Source organism: Lissotriton helveticus, chromosome 9 (genome assembly GCF_964261635.1).
Source record: "Lissotriton helveticus chromosome 9, aLisHel1.1, whole genome shotgun sequence".
NCBI lineage: Eukaryota > Metazoa > Chordata > Amphibia > Caudata > Salamandridae > Lissotriton > Lissotriton helveticus.
In genome coordinates, this window is record NC_136070.1 from 987,613,470 (window position 1) to 987,635,952 (window position 22,483).

Consider the following 22,483-nt stretch of genomic DNA (forward strand, 5'->3'; position numbering starts at 1 on the left):
CTCTTCTGCATCAGTGTAGAAGAATGCAACATCTAAGGGCCCTATTATGAGTTTGGCGGTGCTGGGTCGGGCCGCCATGCCGGCAACCCACTCCCACCCCGCCAAACCTGTGGTCGGGCCGCCCTCCAGATTACGAGTTTCAGCATGTCTGGCAGGCTGTTTTTGGCATTCCCACAGCGGTGGCTCTGACAACGAAACGGCAATGGGAACGCCAAAAACAGTTCTTGCATGGCATGGACTGTAACGTCCATTCCATGCAGGAACTGTGGTGCATGCACCCTAGGGCCCAGAGGAACAAGGGGGCTCTGTAGGGCTCCCTTTGTTTCCTCTCCACCATGGTTTTCATGGAGGAGGAACTGCCATGAACACCGTGGGCAGAGTAAACTCAAAATATGCTTGATGGGACCGCGCTGGTCCTGCCAAAGCACATTGCTGCCTCTACACTGCCGCACCATCGCCAGGGTAGTTCCGTGCAGTAATGTATGTCCGAAAGGCCCTACTCATAATGTCGTGGTCAGTTCGCAGGTGGCTGTAACACCACCGCCATGCCTCCGTGAGTCCGGCAGTCTGAGGACCGCCAGACTCCTAATCAGGGCCTAAGTATTTGGCATATAAAACCTTCTTCCTGTATACCGTTTTACAGAGATGCCATGAAAATTATCCAAGTTTGAACTGCCAATCTTCTAAAGAGAAAAACTAATTAATGAGCTTCATGCATCTTCATTCTGAGATGTTTCTCAGAATGAGACAAAAGCTTATACTGATTTGAGAAATCAGGGTAAAATAAGACTTGATATTAACATAAGAATTAGGTCAACTTGAGAGGTGATTTTTCTATAGTAAGTGCATCCAACATAATTAACCCCTTTAATATCAATGCTTCAAAAGAAGTTTCTATAATACATCTGGTGGCCACAAGAAGTGATGGATAAAATGCTTGAATTCACTTCTGCCACTGATTATAACTCTTGGTCACATTCCATTCCTTTATTTTTAGATTCTAAGTACCACCATAGACGGGGATCAACTCTGCATAAATAATTTTTGATCCTGCCAAAAAGAGACAGTTCAGCCTGAATAATTATTCTCTCTAAATGGGGACACAAACAACCCCAAATTGTTTACGGCTAACTAAGGCCTTATACATAAGGGGCTGATTGAGTCTCATGAAACAGCAAACCATGGCAGAGCATACCTGTCACACACGTGGGGCATCTCAATGACAAAAGAATAAAGTGATGGAAGAAATTATTGACTTAGGGCAAGATTACGAGTTTGGTGGTCCCATCAGTCCAACGAACCTGTGGTGAATGTGTGGTGGTGGTCGGGTACTGCTGCACTAGCGGTCCGACCACCTTATTACGAGTACGGCTGTTGGATCGCTTTGGGACTGCCACAACCACCAGGGATACACAATCCCTGGTTGTGGTGCAGAGGTGTGAGGCCGCAATATACTTGGCGGGGCCGCTGCGGCCCCGCCACACATATTACAAGTTTCCACACTGCCAGTGGTCTCATGGCGGTGTTCACGCCATGAAACTGCTGCCAATGGGGAAACTACATGGGGGCCTCAGGCCATTGGGATGCATGCAGGGGGTACATAGTGTGCCCCCTGCCTGCATGCATTCCCAGTTCCTGCATGGAATGGACTTAACAGTCCATGCCATGCAGGAATTTGCTTTGGCTTTCCCATTGCAGTGCCTTTTTCAAACCACCGCTGTGGAATCACCAAAGGACCGCCTGCCAGACAGCGTGAAAACTCATAATCTGGCAAGTGGCCGGCGGTCAAGTTTGGGGGTGCGGGAGCAGACGATGGTGTGCCACCCGCATCGCCAACTCGTAATCAAGCCCTTAATCTTAATTATTCGTAATTACACTGGGAGGCATTCTGGACCATCTGTTTTTTTTGCCTACTTTGCCAATACAGGGATTAATAATTTGCATATTAGCCTTGGTCCTGCTGCAGAAGGCCAAATTCTAGTGTACATGTCTAGGCCATGAGTAGTATCCCTTACCATAGGTTTCCAATTAACTATTAGCAACCTAATTAAATAATTAGCAATTTAAATTAGTTGAACAGTGTTAACTAATTAGATACAACTATTCAACTGTGAACCATGAAGATGTGTGTTTGTAACTACATTACAAAGTATTTAGTGATGGGTCTGAAAACTCCTCATTAGAAACCCAACATTGAAGACTCCCTGCGCACAGATTCTTTTAGTGTATTTCTGGAGAGCACATAATCTTGCGTAGCTCCCTCACCTCTTGGTAGCGTGCGATCCCTCCATTCACGGCAGCGTCGATCACTCCATTCAGACACATACTCAACAAATTGATGTTGCTGTGATGCTGCTTGTGCTGATATTGGCTGATGAGTGTTCGGAGCTCCTGGTTCTTGTTCTCAACCACCTGGATGGCATTCTCCAGCGGGCTCACCTCCACCTGCAAGGCATTTGGATCATCAGTTACAGTAAGACACATTGGATGAAGACCTTTTCTGCAGCTCAATATTATTATGTGGACGATGTTCGGACAAAAAGGTTTAGAGGAGAGAGTGTACTAGATCATTTGATCTCTTAATTAAGCATTCAAGTATTTATTGTTTCAGCAAAAGCCATACAATAGGTATAAAAAATAAAGGATTTAACAGCCTTCATTTACAAACAGAATATACTAAACTCGCATGAAAGGTAAAATCACAAGCAGCAATAACATTTAAAACACATCCGTAATAATATGGTGCCATATAGACCTAATACAGAATGAGACCGAAAAGTAATCATCGGTGAGTCAGTATTGTAGCATAATGCTAAGGCTTTCTTGTAGGTAAAAATACTGTAGGCACAGATCAGGTAGAATCTTTTTGTATGTATGCAATTTGCCTTTGTGGAAAAAGTAAGCAAAATGTGACAATTTCAATCCTATCAAATTTTCTGTTACAGAGACCATTCTTGTTCCCTTTTGGGGGCCACTTTACAGTCTAAACTTTATTTACCAAGTGTGGCAGAGTTCAGGCCATATCTCTTCACGATAAGAACCAAAGTCACGCTGGATCTTTTTTGCAAGATATCCAAATTATAAAGAGCTCTTTCTAGAACTGTACAGAACAACATCTTTTTTATATTGTCAATGTCTTATCTTGATCAATTTGGGTGTTAATTTGTTTACTAATGTAGGATTAGCACATATCTCGCTGCAACTAACCTATTTTAGTAGGTTCTCCACAAGACCTGGCCAAAGATCTCATGAACACATTTGTGTAGGGATTATTATGAAGCCTAACCCAAGATAAGCAGGACATAATAAAATCTTGTTGGATATATAATTTAGGCCAACTCAAACCTTAGTTTGCCTAATGGTGTATGTGAGCTCACTTGCATAGGGCCTCTTAAAAAGTGCTGTTCAGTTTTTTTTGTATATTAGGCATGTTATCAAAGCCCCAAATATCTGCTCCACAAATGTCTTTACACCTGCTTTCACTCCGTAAACCTGGATAATTGCGCTTATCATATTGCAACTGATTTGTTCCTTGCAGTAAAGGCTGGCATTCATGTTCTAGATAAATGTGCACGTTTCTTTCTTTCTCTCTCTGATGGAAGAAAGATGACAACTTGAGGCCTGATTCACAAAGGTAAACTTGCACATTTGTGTAAGTTTGCTCTTTTTGGGTATTCACAAAACTTCAATTTACTTTATGACTGCAGAGAGTCCACAGTCGGGCAGAGAACTCCCCACTTAATAAATAGGACATGCCTAAATTATCTCCAGGTACTCCCTACACAGTAGCATCTTCACCCTGAGGAAACGTCCGAGTCTGTGACAAAATACAGATAAATGCATTGGTGCCATAAACCTATTACCTAAAGTGCCCACATATGGGTTGGACTCCGGAAATGGGTAGGTGGTATTTCTCAACATGTGTTATGCACATGTGTGCATCCGACATAAATGCAGATGGAATGTACATACATGCATCAATATATATTGAAATACATTGCGCACCACAGCAAGTCTGGCACAGCCACATCGCCGGCCCTCAGAAAGCTCGTAATATGGAAGAAGGACGGCCAAAGGCGCAGCCGTCTCCAAGCGGACATGAGCCTTCGGCGATTGGACCACCACACTCGTAATAAGGTCCTATGTGTTCTTATTTACCAAAAACGTTTGGTTCTATTTATGCAAGTTACCCAGGATACAATTCGTATCCCATGCGTATTGGACATGGAAAAGAAGATGATGACTGACAGAGAGCTAAATGTGGGCTTAAATGATGGCCAACATAGACTTGAGATCCAGGGTACAGTTCCAAGCCTACTGAATCAAAAGGGACAAAGATTACTGCATTATATCTTTCTTTACTCCAAGATAGAATTGTACTACCCCATGCCACATGGCTAAGGCTGTGGTGTGCTACAGTTTCATTGGCTCGAAGTGACATGTACTCTGAATTAATTAGGCATTATTAACATATCATGAGTTTAGAGAACAAAGCAGAGGAAATTCAGATGAGAAATAAGTGTAGATTTATTATGAAATACATCAATCTGTATGCTGCGAATTAGAATGGAGTAGATCTGGTCATGTCGAATGAAATAACAAGTAACACATTCACTAACAGAACGTGGGTATTTGTAAGGGCGAGCACTAGCAACGACATCATGAATATGCAGGAGTCTGGTATTAACCGAGCTCCTTAATTTTGATTGGCTCTAGGCCCTATCATTTCATTCTGCTAAAGAGGTTGTTAGGGTATGCAGGGAACTGAAAGTGCTCCAAAGCAATTAGGAATAGTACCAATGGGTGAAAATAAAAAAATATATATATACATGTAATTAACTCAACTGTTTGATGGAGTGGCTAGCTTTGGAAAACATTGACAAAGACAACCATTCTGGCATGGATTACAGAATAGCATCAGCACAGACCATTCGGCATATGCATACAAATGTCTATGCATGCCCTTTGTGGCTCACAAGCATGATTTGAAAAGCTGGGCTTTGGCTTTCTGAACTGGGATTGACCTAACACTGAACATAAGAAATAAGCTGTAGGGGTAGGCTCAGTGAGGGTAATAGGTAAACATATCGGAATATGGTGACCTAATGAAATTGAGATAACTGAATATTTAAAGTTCAGTCTTGATGGTGTGTGATTGTGCCAACACACAAGCTTGTTGATTGGAACTTTTTTGTATATGATGGTCTTGCACCAAAACCAAACCAAAGGAGAACATTTCAAGACAAGAAACTTGCCAGATACTCAAAGCATATTCGATCCCAATCTGTTCCCCCAACTTACCTCATGGTCAAGAGCCATTGATTCAGGCATTGTGGTTGTATTACTCCTTTGTGACTTACAGGGCACATACTTGTCGGCCTCGCCGCCACGTAGCAGACACAGATTACGTACTACATGCATTCGTCACCCCAAATTTACTGGAGAACGAAGCTTGTCCTGCTAGCAGCCATCAAGGCATCCTTCAACTGTTTCAGTCTTCTCCTTTTCCTCTCAGTAGACATTATTCTAAGAACTGTTTTAGTTTTGAACAACCAATCTCTCAGACGACATTATTCCAAAGACAGTCCTAGTTATGAACGAAACTTACCAGCTCCCTCTTCTGGACTTCAAACCAGCGGGAGATCCCAGGTAGACTGTGCGTCAGCGACAGGGTTGTGCGCTCAATCCAGAGACTCTGCAAGGGAAGAACCATCAGATGGTATTGGAAGAAATTGCAGTTTTGATTTTTCTTGGGTGTACAATTGTGCATTGCTTTGTGAAGTGTGTGCATGTATATCTGTGTCTGTGTGCATGTGTGATGTCTTTAGTGTTTTTCTGTGATTTGTATGTTTGTCTGCACTGTATGCTTTGTCTAGTCAAGTTAAATTTCTACAGCAGGACAGCAGGTTTATTTTGTGGCAACCCACACACAGGGATCTACATCCACCCTCCAGCCTGCAGCTGTCCTTTTCAAAAGATGCCCACTCTATTACATCATGATTTTCTTGTGTGACGATTCCATGCTATAGCATGTTAATATGCCTGCTTGTGCCTGCATATACCTAAGGACTGTCTATGAGTAGCTCTGTGTGCGGAGTTTCCTTTATTAATGAGCTTGTCCTTGTGTATAATGCTTATGCATAGAACAATTTAATTTTCCTTCTACATGTGTCAGTATGCATTTGTGTACAAAACTTTCTGCATTTACAGAAACTTGAGGTTGACGTAAATGCATGGGTGTATGGAGAGGGCAATACTTTACGTCAGGGTGAAAGGTATTATCTTTTTATTTGATTACATTCTACATTCAGACTTTAATATTACACCCTTGTCTCAACATTCATGCTTATGACATGCATATTGGTGCCCATGCCTTTAACTTTGCAACATGTATTTCTGCAGAGACACACGAAGGGACATGATCTTCTCATCAATTTTTGTATCTACAACTCCGAAATACCTTTTGAATGTGTATCTGACAAGAGTGACTGTTTCAAGTGAGTTAATTACAGTATTATCATTGCCGTGATGAAGCACAATGTTCTCCAGAAACACATGTTGGCAAGTGACTGGCATGGGCAAAAACACTGGTGCCGTGAAACGCTTATTTTGAGACAAAACGTTTTATTATTCACAGTTGAATTAAGAATATATTCCAATGAAAAAGAGATAACGCATATACAGCAGACTTTACATTTATTTGTTACTCTTTAATGGGATGCCCAAAGCGACTGATAATACACATGTTAAATTGTGTGAAGTTAGGCAACACTTCACAAGATTAAAAGACATCAGAATAGGTCTATTGATGGTTGTACATTTTAACTCTTGGTTACAGGTGTTTATTTTTTAAAAGTCAGTAGCTGCATGCAGCAGACAAAAATATCTCTCTTTGCTACTTTAAATAGAATCTGGGCTTATCATTGCCATCAGAAAGTACCTGTCCATATATCGTTGTGAATATTTACCAGCATATTGTGTTGTCCATAGCCAATCAATTCATGCTTCTCATATGCAATATCACTTTTTGTCCAAACCTTATACTGAAGTCGTGGGTATAACACTAGGGGGCCGATTCCAATTTGGGAGGGAAGGGCTCCGAACCATGTTTGGAGCGTTTCCGACCGAATCGGTATGTGTTGGACGGATTCCATTCCACCTGAGCCATTCCGATGGGTTCGGTCTGAAAGGAATCCGACTCGGATTTCCGGATGGCCTTCGACGGGCTCGGAGAGCCCATCTGCTATCCGGAAATCCTCCAGTACTCCCCCAGTCGCCTCTTTACGACCGAGGGAGTACGATAGCAGTTTTTCACTGCCTTTTCGTGCCGGTGTGTCTGGCACGAAAAGGCAGTCGGAAATTGTCTCTGGGGGCCACCTGCAGGGCCCCGTGGGTGTGAGGCCGCCTATTGTGCCCCTTCGTTGATCCCTGCCCCCGTGGCAGGCACCTTGGGGTGACAGACACAGGATGCAGGGATGAACTGCACCCCTGCATTTCACAATGCAAGCATGCTTTCTGGTCGGAATGCATTCTTGCATTGCGAACCATACGAATGCGACCGAACAGGATTTGGTCGCATCGTACTAGAAGGGCCGTAACCGACCATAGCAGGACGGTCGGTTTCGGCTCCTGACCGATGTCGGACTGACTCAGGTCCGTCCGACATCGGAATAGGCCCCTAGATGGTAGGAGGAAGGTCAGCTGTGCATTAGACCACCAATTTGTCGAGTAATATATTTTCTATGTTCCTATAACGATGTGCCTTACACCTTGTGGGTAAGCTGCATCATAAAAATCATGAATTAGTAGGGAAGTGACATGTCCATCTTTAGTTACACTAAGATGATTATCAAACACCCGGTAACTGCAGACTGTAACTGCAGGTTACATGGAGTAGTAGGGAGAAAAGATAGGTGTTGCTGTTCCAACAAAACCAGTGATACTTAAATGGAACATGGCATGCGCAGGAGTGAATGTTGGTGCTCTGATGTATCGAGGAAACAGAAGTGACAGTGGTCTGACGGCGTAACGTCTATGGTAGGGAGTACATAGATAAGTTCACTGATACACTGTGAGGTGGTGGATGAATAGTATGAGGAATGAGGATGCTTCATGGAAGGGTGATGAGCATGTTTATTTATGGTTACAAGCATGGAAGGTTTAGTGGGCTGACTTTTAGAGGGAAGTGGAAGGCTATGGAAGTGGCCATTAGCCTTTGTAAATTACTACAAAGTAAGGTGGGCTGAGTGCATGTAGGTTGAGATATTTATCGATGCATATTCATTTTCGAGTTCGATGGATTGGATTAGTCACTAAAATACTACATGCAGTTTGGATGTATGGAAAAGTATTATCAGTAGTATATGAAAGGTTTCCTATATGGATACAAATAGTAATATTGGATTTGTAAGTGACAGGTATCTAGAGATGGTTTAAATGGGTGGAATTGTGAATTAGTTAATAGAAGGATTGTGATTCTGGATAAAAAGTTTGGATGTCTGAGTAATGTAAGGGATTGATGGTTTAACGGATTAATGAATGGCTCAAAGGCTGCTGGCAGGTGGGCCAATAAGTGGGTGGAAGGGTGGGTGAAAGTGATTTAATGAGAATATATAAACCATACAATGTCATAGATTCACTGATCAAACGTGAGTTTTGTTCAAGGAATGCACCATTGAAACAAGAATCTAAAAGCAACCTGTCACATAAGTTAAAAAGCATATATAAAGATGACTCTTCTGCACTGTTTTCCAAAAACTGAACATTTTTTCATTTCACCTGTAAAATACATATATAGATTTAATCACATATCTCATTAATCCATCTAAAGCTGACAGTGGGGGAGGGGCAATATTGGCAGATGTAGAATTATTCTATACATTATCATCTGGTTGTCTGTATTCTAGATCTGGGAGTTATTCTCTGGAACATATTATTTAGAGAGTTGACTCAGGATGTTGGTTGTTTTGCGGATATCTGTTTTGTGAGGTTGGAAATGTGATTTGATGGGTTATTAGGCTTTACATAAGGCTTGCACTGCAATAATGCTCAACACATGTTGACATCTGACCACTTGCAGAAGTTTGCTCTCTCCAGAGGCTAGAGTTTCAATTCAAAGGTTCTAAAACTGTACTGCAAAAAACATGTTATTTTTAGTATAGAATAGACTGCTGATCAAATAACGTTGAATTTGTGGGCTATTGTGTCGATATGTGTAGTTGGTGGACAACCTTGGAATACCTTGAAATTTCAGTGGCTTTCATAAATGCAACTTGTATTATTTTTGTTGACCAAATAAAATTATTTATTGAAATAACTAAATACGATGTTTTAGTGTCTATCTTTTACTTCTTGATAATACAAAGGCATCCTTGCATCTGGATTGAATAGGCACCTTCTTCGCTCAAATAAGGCAAATGTCATTACTTGTCAGGTCGAGGTACTTGCTATTACCTTGAACTCATTCTCTTTGTCCTTTGGGCCCTTGTGGAATGGTCTGTCATAGCGAAACCTTCGGATATTGTTTACACGATAGAAGCTCTTGATGCGATCCGGAACTCGGTCCATCTGCAGAACATCGATGTTCTCTGGTATTGGTGTCACAGCATATATCTGCAAATCTGCATAGGGTTGTTAAGAAAAGTGAAGCAGAACAGAATACCGAAAGCCTAGAGATAAACTAGGGTGTGAATGTCTAGCTTTCGCATTGCAAAGCTGCCTATTTCGTTTCTCCACTTCCTTTTATTTCACTGGGATCCTAGACAAAGCTTAACTTCTGCTCCATCTGCTGTTTCAACAATAGTACCACACTGTACTGTTCAAGTGATTTGCCCTTTTAATATAGAACGTAGACCCCCAACAACTTTCTAATTTCCCAGTGTAACTGTGCAGTTGAGGTACTCCAAACAGAAGTCCCCAGCTCTATTTATCCACTGTGACAAAAATAGAGGTCTGACTATATATCATTTGCTCTTTCAGTACCAGGAAATACAAATGTATTAGGAGCTATTTCATGATGGATTACCATCACCTTTCTGTAGTTTTGTGAACTGCTAAAGTACCATATATTGCTGCATACTTAAGAAGCTAAACACACCTTTGCCAAATTACCACTTTGTTTCTAAGAACCCACGTGCATTTCTAGCAGTGCAACTCCTCCTATACAAGTCTTGGTAGACCACACCCAGACCAGCAGGTACAATCCATGGTTCAATATCACCCAAGGTGCAATGACTCAATGAATGATCACCACATACCAAAGCTTTTAATGGAACCAATGTTTTCTGGATAAGGAAAACCCACGCATTTTGTGGCATGCTTAATCATCTGTAATCTTACCCTTCCTCTTAACATGGTATTATATGAATATCGGGGAAGATGCAACCTCTTCTTGAGAAAATTCTTTATAAGAAGTTATTGGACATGTGCGGGATCCAGTTTGTAGTAAAACTACCTCAAAGTAGTCTACTTAATAAAGGTACCATGGGTAAGATTGACATAAACAACCTTAGATGTACTATGACAATCTATGTTTCAGCAGCACACATGAATAAATGTATGGAATATGATGGTAGAGCTGGGCCGCCCAAGTGCAACACTCAATGCACCTTATTATTTGTCAGCCCTCAATTCCCCTACAACAAAGTTACTCTCACAGCTTCTGTCATTCCTGCTGTTCATAAAAATGATTAGATATTCCCATATTCACCATATTTCTCAGGTCTTTATAAAAGAACCATAGCCTTCTGGAGAAGTTGTTTGTCAGAAGGACCAAACATCAAGTTTCAACAAAAAATATTTTTTTAAAGGATTGTCCTACTAAGATATGGGTGTGCAGATCAGAAGTAACACAAATAATTACAGGGACTATATACCAACCGTCAAGTAACATCCATACAAATATCTCAAGGAGTGTTACTATAATGTTCTTTCCTCTTGAGGAGCGCACAGTAGCATGATAAATAGATCAACATTCTACATGACGGTACTCAGTGCAAAATAACTTTTTTGAGAAATGTCGATATAGATGTATAAGTATTTTTGATAGTGTTCTATTGTTCATTGACAGCATGTATGAGTGAATCCATAGGTAAGTGATTAGATGTGTGTATACATCTATGAAACACTGAGTGGATTTTTAGATACTTGTATTGCTGTGACAATGGATTTAAATATGATACTCTGTATTTTACAAACAGTGATGAAAAATTGTAATAGTGTATGAAAAGGTGTATGTGATTGTCACGTGGATGATGTCATCAGTGATGTCATCAGTGATGTCATTTGAGATGTCATCAGTGATGTCACTGACCATGTCATGAATGATCTAATATGTGACATCATCAGCAGTGGATTGCGGGTGCGCGAAATATAGTACAACTAACTATATAGGAGCAATTTCTTTGGTTTTGTATGAGTAAAATGTCCAGCTAACTATAACACCACTAAAACTTATAGTTTTTTGAGTGAATTTCAAAGGTTTTTTAAATGCTAATTCCTAACTATATAAGGCCTGAAACCTATGTTTTTTTCAGTGAATTTCAAAGGTTTTTTAAATGCTGATTCCTAACTATATAAGGCCTGAAACCTATGGTTTTTTCAGTGAATTTCAAAGGTTTTTTTAAATGCTAATTCCTAACTATATAAGGCCTGAAACCTATGGTTTTTTCAGTGAATTTCAAAGGTTTTTAAAATGCTAATTCCTAACTATATAAGGCCTGAAACCTATGGTTTTTTCAGTGTTTTTAAAAAAAAATTGATTGGTTAACTGGCTTATTAAGTGTATCTTAGTGAATACATATATTAGCGAGTAATGTTTAAATATTTAAATATATGCATGAGTGATGTAATATCTGATGCCATCAGCAGTGCATTGCAGACGTGCAAGTTATAGTGAGTCCAACTAACTATAACGTGGGAATTTCAATGGGTTTATGCGAGTAAAATTTCCAGCTAACTATAACTGGTGTGAAACCTAGGGTTTTTTCAGTGAATTTCAAAGGTTTTTTAAATGCTAATTCCTAACTATAACTGGTGTGTAACCTATGGTTTTTTCAGTGAATATATATATATATATATATATATATAATTTCTATGGCAAAATGAAACCCCTCATTTTGTTCCTTTTCAAATTAAATGTATTAAGTGTTACCACTTTATTCCAATCAAGATGACTTCAGGTGTGCCATACTTTTGTCATAAGTAAGACTGTTAGCGTTCTAGTTGTTCTTTAGAACACTCTGGGACATTCTCTCATTGGGCTATAGTTGGGCTACATCTGGCTGATATTTGGGCTACATTTGGGCTCTTTTGTCTCTGGTGGCCATCTTGGGAGACTGCATATCAGAATTCTTTTAATGAAATATAGGAGAATTTGAGAAGTCACTCAAAATGTGCCCTAACTTTTCTTTCTTCTGCACTAATCATAATTTCTATGGCAAAATGAACCCCCTCATTTTGTTCCTTTGCAAATTAAATGTTTTAAGTGTTAACACTTTATTCCAATCAAGATGACTTCAGGTGTGCCATACTATAGTCATAAGTAAGACTGTTAGCACTCTAGTTGTTCTTTAGAACACTCTGGGACATTCTGTCATTGGGCTATAGTTGGCCTACATCTGGCTGATATTTGGGCTACATTTGTTTTTTTTTGTCTCTGGTGGCCATCTTTGGGCTACATTGGGCTACATTGGGCTACATTGGGCTACATTTGGGCTCTAACATATATATAGCCCAATGTAGCCCAATATATATTTTTTCAAAGTTAATTTTCGTAAAAACCACTGGAGCACATATCTTGAGACATAGCAAAGGCACATCGGGCTACCAGTCCCTACAATTTTGCCAAGTTTTGTGGAAAACCATTCAGCCGTTCGGGCTAAAAGTGAGTCCAACCGCCCTATGGAAATTAACATTGGGAAAACACGTTTTGGGACCTCCCTTTTATCTCGGCCCCCGCTTGACGAATCCCCCCCAAACTTTCAGGGAAGGAGCGGAGCCCCGCGAGGCAAAGTTAAGGAAAATTTCAGGAAGATTCCTCAACCGGCGCCAAAGTTATTCCCAATAGAATGTTGCGTTTTCCCTATGGAAAACAATCCTAACTATATATACCTACTGGCTATCGCCGTAATATATATATATATATATATATATATATATATATATATATATATATATATATATATAAATACACACAATTCATATCTAAATAAAACAAACTATATATTATACTGCAAAAATAAAACACGAATTTGAATTAACCAAACAAGGAATCAACTGATGAAAAAGATTCCAACTTAACTATATCAACCAAATAAAACCACTATAAATAACTTTAACCAAAAAAATCAAGCAAGCAATTAAGCCAACAATATAAACGGCACACTAAATAAAACAACAAAATACTCCAAAAATGATAAACACTGCAAGAGGAGGAAACTCTGCCAGATTTTCGCAAGAAATAATATAGAAATAAATTATTTCAATAACTGCAATTTCAATTAATATATATATTTAAAATGAGAATAAACTTAGTAAACTAAAATATATACTTTAACAAATAAATTGTAACACGCTCTGTAATTTATCTTTTTACATACACTACTGAAAGTAAAAGAAAACCAACTTCCAAATCAACAAGTTGTCCAAAAGTACCAGCTTTGACACAGCACCAAGTATACATAATAAAGTATGTATGCATACATATTAATTGAAAAAGTTTCCCAACCTAGGGGCCTATTATGATTGCGGTTTTTCCGCATCCTCCGGGCCGGCGGAAGCCACCGCCGGCCCGCAGGATGCGGAAAAACCGTAGCGGACCCACCGCCACATTAGGATGGCTGGTGGGTCCTGGTTTCCGTCCACAGCTTTTCCGCCGCGGTTGGCTTACAACCGCGGCGGAAAAGCTCTAATATGGTGGCGGTGTCTCTCAGACACCGTCCGCCATATTAGGAAGGGCTTTAAAAAATGCTTTTCCGCGGCGGGTTTTCCGCCGTGGAAAAGCATGTGTAACTTCACTGCGGGGGCCCCTTGCGGGCCCCCTAGGTGAAGGGGGGTGGGGGGTGCACATGGGGGGTACCTATGGCTCCCCCCTGCATTTGAATGCAGAAATCGGCAGGCACCGCATGGTGCCTGCCGCTTTCTGCATAAAAATGCAATGTGTGCATTTTTACCATTGCGGCGGATGCAGCTTGAAGCCGCACCCGCCGCAATGGTAAAAATAGAGGATGTCACCGCCAGGGTGGCGGTCACATCCTAATTGCACAGGAGGGAACTCCGCAGGCAATGCGGAGGTTCCTTCCTGCTCTATGGTGGCGGACGGACTCACGTCCGTCCGCCATCATAATCGACCCCCTAATGTCAAAAATAAACCTAACCCCCTAATCCTTGACAAACGTACAAAAAAATACCATAATTAACTAATATAACTTTTTTTCTCTTTCAACAGAAAATTCAGCACCTGCTCCATGTTAATACAAGGTAAAACAAGCTTCAACCCGTTCAAAACATTTCCACACACAAGTAAGTAAGTAAATAGCAAGTAACTGCATTTTTTAAATTATCTATACTAATATTATAAAAAGAGAGCCCAAACTTTTGAGGCGGTTAATCTCAGGAACCACAGCACCAATCACAACACCCAATACAGCATTGGAAAGGGCAGTTGCAGCAGAAGAACATAGGCTATACAGATGCCCACCATATACATTTGAAAGGTAAAAGAACCTTACCAGCAAAGTAGTCCCTTGTGGGCGTGGGCGGGGCGCGGCATGACGACAAAAAAAAAGTGTTCCTTAAACGTGTGCGTTGTGCTGGGGACATGTGCTTGGGGCGTGAACAAGGCCAATGGGCGCGGCAATTGCAATTGCGTGACAGCAAGGGGTGTGGCAAATGGGCGCCACATCCGCCAACAATCGCGCGGCACGTACCAAAAAAAAGCGTGCCTTGAGGGCGTGTGGAAAACAAACGTGTGCGTTGGGCCGGGGGCGTGGCCAAGGCCAATGGGTGCGGCAATTACGCAGGAGCAAGGGGCGTGGCCAATGGGCGCGGCAATTGTCGGGGCTTAGGCGGGGGCAGACGCGACTGATCGTGCCTGCGGGGAAAATAACTGCACAGTATCCTGCGCGCTGTCAGCCAGTCAACTCTCTGCATAAAGCACTGTGCCGGCGGGGACACTAACTGCAGCATCTCCTGCGCGCTGTCACACACTCAACTCTCTGCATAAATGAATTGACACCAGGCGCACAACATCAACCAGGGCTGGAACCAGACTCAGGCGGCGGATGACACGACTAAGCACGCCTGCTGGGACACTAGCCTTTGAACGACTGCACTTTCCCACACGCACAGCGTCTCCAGCGCGCGCTGTCACCCACTCAACTCTCTGTATCAACGACTTTACACCACAAGCACACCATCAAACAACACTGGAGCCGGGCCTCAAAGGGGGCATGACACGATTCAGCGTGCCTGCGGGGACACGAAATTTACAACTGAATGCACTTTCACACACGCTTACCTACGGAAGTGGAGTACGTACACACTAGAGACATCTGCTAATACTTCTTACTCCGAGGTACACACAGTATCTGCACACAAATGCCTAACTATTGTGACACTTCATGATAAAAATTTTCTCTACCGCGAGATTTTAAAATAAATTTCCCTTGCCTATTACACACATTCTATTTCATACCCGGACAACGTCGGGACGGGCTGCTAGTTAATAATAAAGATACAAATGTCAATTTATAATATATTTATACCGTTAACAAATTTACACATACAATGACAGAAGAGGCCAAGGGCCAGATGTAGGTAAATCTCATTTACCGATTCATAAATACCGAATTTTACCGATTCGGTATTTATGAATCGGTAAATAAGATGTAGGTAATAATTCGGTATTTTTTACCGAATCGGTAAGATTCGGTATTTACCGATTCGGTAAATACCGAATCGGTATTTGCTATTGAATCCTATGGGCCTTGAAGCCCATAGGATTCAATAGCAAATACCGAATCGGTATTTACCGGATCGGTAAAAATACCGAATTGCAAAGGGGGACAGGGTGTCACTTTGACACCCTGTTGTACCCCTGTAACTGGCTTGTGTGCCATGTGGCACACATACATGCCCTTAGGGCAAGTCTGTGTGCCACATGGCACAGGTGTACATGCACAGGTGTGCATGTACACAGGGATTCGGTATTTACCATGCAATTGTATTACATGGTAAATACCGAATCCTGAAAGGCCTGAAGCACTGTTCAAAGTGCTACCTACATCTGAAAATACAGATTCGGTAACTTTACCGATTGGTAAATTTACCTAAGTGGTAAAAATTACAGAATCGGTAAATTTACCGATTCTGTAATTTTACCGATTCGGTAAAATTACCGAATCTGTATGTTTTTGGAGCCCCTACATCTCCATAGCCCAATACCGGTCGGAAACGGCCGAAAACCGGTATTTTCGGCCGTTTCCGACCGGTATTGGGCTACCTACATCTGGCCCTTAATATATAACTTCACAGAAAAGGAAACTATTATCAAACCATATGGGCTATACCTACAGCCAAAAAAGTGCATCAACAGAAACCATACACTGGAAATGTACTAAATATTATTTGAATGCATACTATGGGAGAACAACAACAAAATATAATGTTTTAATAAATGTGAAACTGCACAACCACCCCCCAAATGTAACAGAAAAAGAAGTAAGAGAAATCGTACAAGATGTAAGAGAGGCAAGCACTAGCTCCCAAGAACATACAGGCAAAATCCTGAAAAACATATAACCCGAAGTCACCATTTATGTAGCAGGCCAACTGTCCCCATCTCATCTTTAAAAAGCTTAATTGCATGCACTAAAAAAGCCACCAGTGATGGCTCACCTGCCCCTAGAACATACAGACACATAGATATACCTGATTATTCAAAAGTAACACATAAAGATGAACCTTTCCTTGTACACAACAATTTAAATAATGAAAACCAAATCTTAATTGTCTCCACGGTAAACAGCTTAATAAAACTTACCCAATGCCAAACCTGGATGAAAGAGGGGACCTTCAAAATGGGTCCCAAATCATTCACACAAATATACACCATACATGATGAATATAAAAATACCAATACCCCTTTTATATATGGTTTACTGCCAAGCAAACAAAACTACACCTACTATGAACTCCTAAATAATATTAAACAATACACAAATAACTACTACCATCTAAAAATAATCATAGACTTTGAACAAGCTATATTTCAAACATTTCTAAATATATACCCCCACACAGCTATACAAGGCTGTTACTATCAATGTAATCAAAGTACTTGTCGACACCTCCAAAAATCTACACTTAGGGCCTGATTATGAGTACAGTGGTTCCAAGACCACCATACCTGTGGTGGCAGTGCTATTGCACAATTATAAGTTTGGTGGTCCGACCACCACCAGCCCAACACAAGACTACCCCCACCACCAGGATCCTGGATCCCGACGGGGTGGGGAAAGTTGTGGTCTGTGGCAGCAGTGCCGATGTAGCCACCACCATGCAGATTACGAGCTGCCTTTACAGTGAGCTGTTCATAGCGGGAAACCCACCATGAACATGTTGGCAATAAAGGGCCCCAACAGGGCCCAAGGGAGTTTGTAGCCCATGGAGTGTGAGCATGGGTGCACCCTGTTTGCACTGTTGTGCGTGCACTTTGTGCCATGCACGACATGGTACATGGCACACAATGCACCGACATGCAAGTGGGGCTGCCATGGTGGCAGCATACGCTTCAGGCTCTCTATCAGCCGAAGCATGTAGCTGCCATTGCACCGCAGACACAACACCGCTGGCTCTGTGGTGTTGTCGTAATACAGAAGACTGGATGCCACTGACTTGTGTGGTGGCATCCTGACCACGGCAATGGTGGTCCAGCAGTTGTACCACCTATTTCCAAACTGGTAGAATACTCCACTGACAGTGAATTTGCTTTTCAAAGTCAAAATAGTATCGCACTAGCCTACGTCCATGTCACAGAGGAAGTCAACCACTATAATTTACTAGTAGAAAGCCCTTTCAACCAACAAAATGAAGACAAAATTAGTCCACTAATGGACTATTTTAAAGATACATAGGTTGGAAGACTGCATCGTTCAAGACACAGATGCAAAGCCAAGTACCACATACCATGGTGGAAAGTCTACAACGGTACCTTGGCACAAGAAGCCAAAACAAACAATGCATTGGAAGGATGGCACAATGCCTTCCAATCCAAACTAGTCAGAACTCAACCTACATTATAAAAATTAATTGAAGCATTACAAAAAGAACATAGGGCCTGATTAAGACCCTGGCTATTCGGGAACAGCCGTCACTTTCTGGCAGTCCACCCACTAATATAGGTGGTGGTCTGACTGCTGGATAAAGATGCGGGCAGGGAGATTGCATCCAGACCACTTCCAGGCAGCAGTCTCTGCCAAGATCTGAGCTCCTGCGGCAGAGGAGACAGCGAATGCCAATGGTGGTGGAACCGGCATCGGGATCACCGTGGGTATTATTAACTGCCTGTCCGCTGACCTTTTCATGGCAGGGACACTGCCATGTAAAGGTCGGCAGAAAGGCCGGTAAAGGGCCACAGAAAAGGTACCCCAAGGCAAATAAGCCCATGTGACTTGTGGCTGGGGCCCATGTTGTGCCACACATGCCACCCATGTTGGTGTGTGCACTGGTTCCCATGCACAACATGCTACATGGCAACAACAGTGCACACGGCTTGCTGGAGGTGCAGCAGTGCTGCAGCTCTTGGCTCAAGGCTCCTTCCTAGAGCAGAAGCATGCCACCACATTGGCTGTGCTGCCGTAATACTGCCAGCCCTACTTTAATGTTGTCATGCAGTGGTCAGTATGCAGCTGGTACTGCGGCGTTCTCTCGACCGCAGCTGGAAACTGGCGGTGTAACCACAAAACTCATTAACAGCCCCATAGGTACCAAGAACGAAGACCAGACCAATCCGTTACCCAATTTAGGTGTCGATTAGGATGGCGGACGGACCTGCTTCCGTCTGCCACCCCGAGGTGGAGGGACCATCCGCAGGGGCAGCGGCGTTCCCTCCATAGGAATTAGGATGTGACCGCCACCCTGGCGGTCACATCCTGTATATTTAACATTGCGGCGGTTGCTGCGTAAAGCAGCACCCGCCGAAAAGTAAAAAATGCATGCTTTGCATGTGCACCCCCCAACACCCTGGGGGCTCACAACGGGCCCCCAAAACCAAAAGACCACATGCTTTTCCACGGCGGAAAAGCCGCCATGGAAAAGCATGTTTCCGCCTGCATCGTGATATGGCTGGCGGTGTATTGCAGACACCGCCACCATATCTGCGTACAACCACGGCGGATCAGCGGCGGACGGACTTGCCGTCCGCCGCTGATCCCACCGCCATCGTAATGTGGCAGGTGGTGTTTTCACAAACCAAGGCGGTGAATCCGCATCCTTCAGGCCGGCGGTGGCTTCCACCGGCCCGGTGGATGCGGATTCACCGCCATCATAATCGACCCCAAAGTCTTGAAGGAAGCAAACAAACTAAATGAATGCATGGCATGCAAACAATTAAAAGTCAAACTCTTGATAAATAACAAAGGACTACATTACTTAGAAATGATAGACAAAAACATATTTCTAAGTTAATATAAACCTACCAAAAACTACAATAAAGTAAACCACCAAAACAAAACCTTTTTCTTTTTACTTATGAGCAAAAATATTTTATTAAATCAGTGAAACAAATATATAAAATCACCAAACTAATAAACACTGATATAATCAAAGATATATAATAACTATTTAAAAAAATATAACAATAATCCACCAACCAACACTAAAAATGTCAAAACAAAACATAAAATAAATACAGCAGATATTCAAAACAATTGCACTTAACAATTGCACATTTCCCATACAAAATAAAATAAAACACACAGTTTTGTGGCAGCAGATCTCATTCCATCCCCACAAAAAACCCAATAAGAATTCACAAAAAATGAACATAGGAACAATGCAATTGAAATCCCTTGAAGTAATCCAAAATCTGTAGGTTCTAAAAATATAGCTTTTAAAAAAACTGCTCTAGGAAACTTAAAAAACAGGAAATCTAAGAATAAAACATTGGTTTATAATAAACAAAAACAGATTTCCTTAAAACAAAAAAAGTAAACTGCAAACTCTTATAGAGATCATTGGGGGCACAAAAACCTGTAAAACAAACATAAAAAACTCACCAGCATAATAGATCACAGTCCTAAATATACAAAAACACAACACTTAGGGCCCGATCATGAGTTTTTGCAGTGTGAGGCGGCTGGTACTCCAACTTCATGCCCCCACACCGCCGAGTGGCGCTGCCACCCACCCCCCAGATTACAAGTTATTTGTAGTTGTGCGGGAAGCGTGGCATTCCCAGGGTGGTGCCTCATTCAAAGGACGCAGTGACTTTGAAAAAAGCACCCTACTTGTAATGACTCACAAGGTTCCTACATGGCATGGACTGAAATATCCATGCCATGCAGGAAATCTTGGGCATGCACAAAGGGGGACACATGTTATGCCCCCCTTTGTGTATGCACAAGCAGAGAAGGCATGGGGGGGCCTCTAGGGTGCCCTTTGTTTCCACTCTGCCAATACTGACATAGAATAGAAACCTCCATCTCACTGACGGCGGAAAGGAAACTTGTAATATGCTTGGCTGGACTGCGGCAGTCCCGCTACGCACCTCCTGCCGCACCACCTCCAGGGAACGGCGGTTCCCTGGTGGCATTGGCAGTCGCAGGGCGGTCTGACTTTCCAACTCGTAAATGGGGCAGTCGTACCCCAATGGGTCTGGCGGTCCTCTGATTTTTCCCTCAATCATCAAAATATGCATAACATCACAAAATCTACCATAAAACTTTCATACATTTAAATCACATTTTATTGAAATGCAAAACAAATCAAAATGTATAAAAACACGCTAAAACAACACGATGTAGCTTATTCCGAGTACAGTGGTCCTAGGAACGCTGTACTTGCAGTGGCAGTCAGACCACCATCACTACTAGGGGTCCACCCACCGTATTTCGAGTGTGACAGTTGGACCACCACAGGACCACCGCCTCTGTCGGTATCCACCATAACCAGGCGGTGACGCAGCAGAAAGGGGCAGGAATATTCTGTTGTATTCCTAGTTGCATTTCCACTGCCTATTTCATGACGGTGAGCCTGACATGAAAACGGTGGTGGAGATGAAACAAAGACAGCTCTTACAGCGCCCCATGCTGGGCTTGAGGATGCATGCAGGGGGGCACATTTTGTGACCCCCTGCCACACTGTGCAGCGACGTGCTGCAGGTGCTGTCATGCAGCGGTCTGATTTAAGGCTCTCCTATAAGTCTACCACAGCCACGTGACCACCACAGCATTGCCCGCTTGCCTTTGATTCACCTCAGAATCCGGGGGGCAGGCGTATCACAAGCTTGGTGGTCCTCCTGCCTGCGCAGTGGTGGCAGTGCTGCAGGAGGATCGCCAAACTCGTATTAAGGTCCTATATAAACATGCATCCTTAATCCCCCCAACCCCCAAAAACCTGTAATAAAGATGTACCTGTACGGATGAACAGCAGCACCAAAGCACGTAAAATGACCCAAAATAACACAAACAGACTAAGCAATAGCAATATATGTTAAACTTGTCAAACAATGTTGTAAAAATGTTTATACAGTTTGAAAACTATAAATTAAAAAAACAGTATAACTAAAATACAATTATTTAATATACACTTATAAAAATAATGTTACAACAATATTAAAAAATACATGTCAAAATAGTTTATAAATGTATTGAAAAAGTAATACATTTTTTAAAATGTCAATCTTGCCAATGTTGTACAAAATGTTTAAACAATTGTGAAGTATACATTAAATAATAGTATAAAATGTATACAATTAATAAATATATAATATTCAACATGTTAAAATAATTACATCTTTTCATTTAAAAAATTTCATAAATATTGTAAGCAATGGTAAATAATTCCAAATGTACATTATACAAATATATAAGAAAATGATGCACTTCTTTTTTATACACAGGAAAAAATTTACACATTTTTTTTCATGTCACATTGTAATCACTTTTATTTTTACTTTAAAAATATATTTGTTAAAATGTTAAACTGTACAATAAATTGAAAATGATAAAAAACTAAATAAAATATGTGTGACATCCTATTATTATACTAAATAAAACAAATCACATATACTTAGGAGGTGAGATTTACTATTCCCACCTAAATCTAAACCAACTCGGGGAAAGTGTAGGTCTCTAAAGGAGTGACATTTACTATTCCCACTCCAATGTAAGTCAACTAGCAGAAGCTGTTTTCCATTAAAGGAGCGACATATACTATTCCCACTCCTATCTAAACCAACTTGGAGAAAGTGTTGGATACTAAA

The 22,483-nt window shown here is 41.7% G+C and overlaps 1 protein-coding gene across 1 annotated transcript in view; it reads right to left on the minus strand.

Moving 5' to 3' along the window:
• Window positions 1-22,483, minus strand: part of DOCK3 (dedicator of cytokinesis 3) — a 1,382,531-nt gene that overhangs the window by 97,592 nt on the left and 1,262,456 nt on the right. The window contains exons 41-43 of the mRNA XM_078661294.1: window positions 9,454-9,620; window positions 5,609-5,695; window positions 2,266-2,445 (exon numbers count right to left, since the gene is read on the minus strand). Coding sequence (XP_078517420.1) covers window positions 2,266-2,445; window positions 5,609-5,695; window positions 9,454-9,620 — 434 coding nt within the window. The remainder of the gene's footprint in view (window positions 1-2,265; window positions 2,446-5,608; window positions 5,696-9,453; window positions 9,621-22,483) is intronic.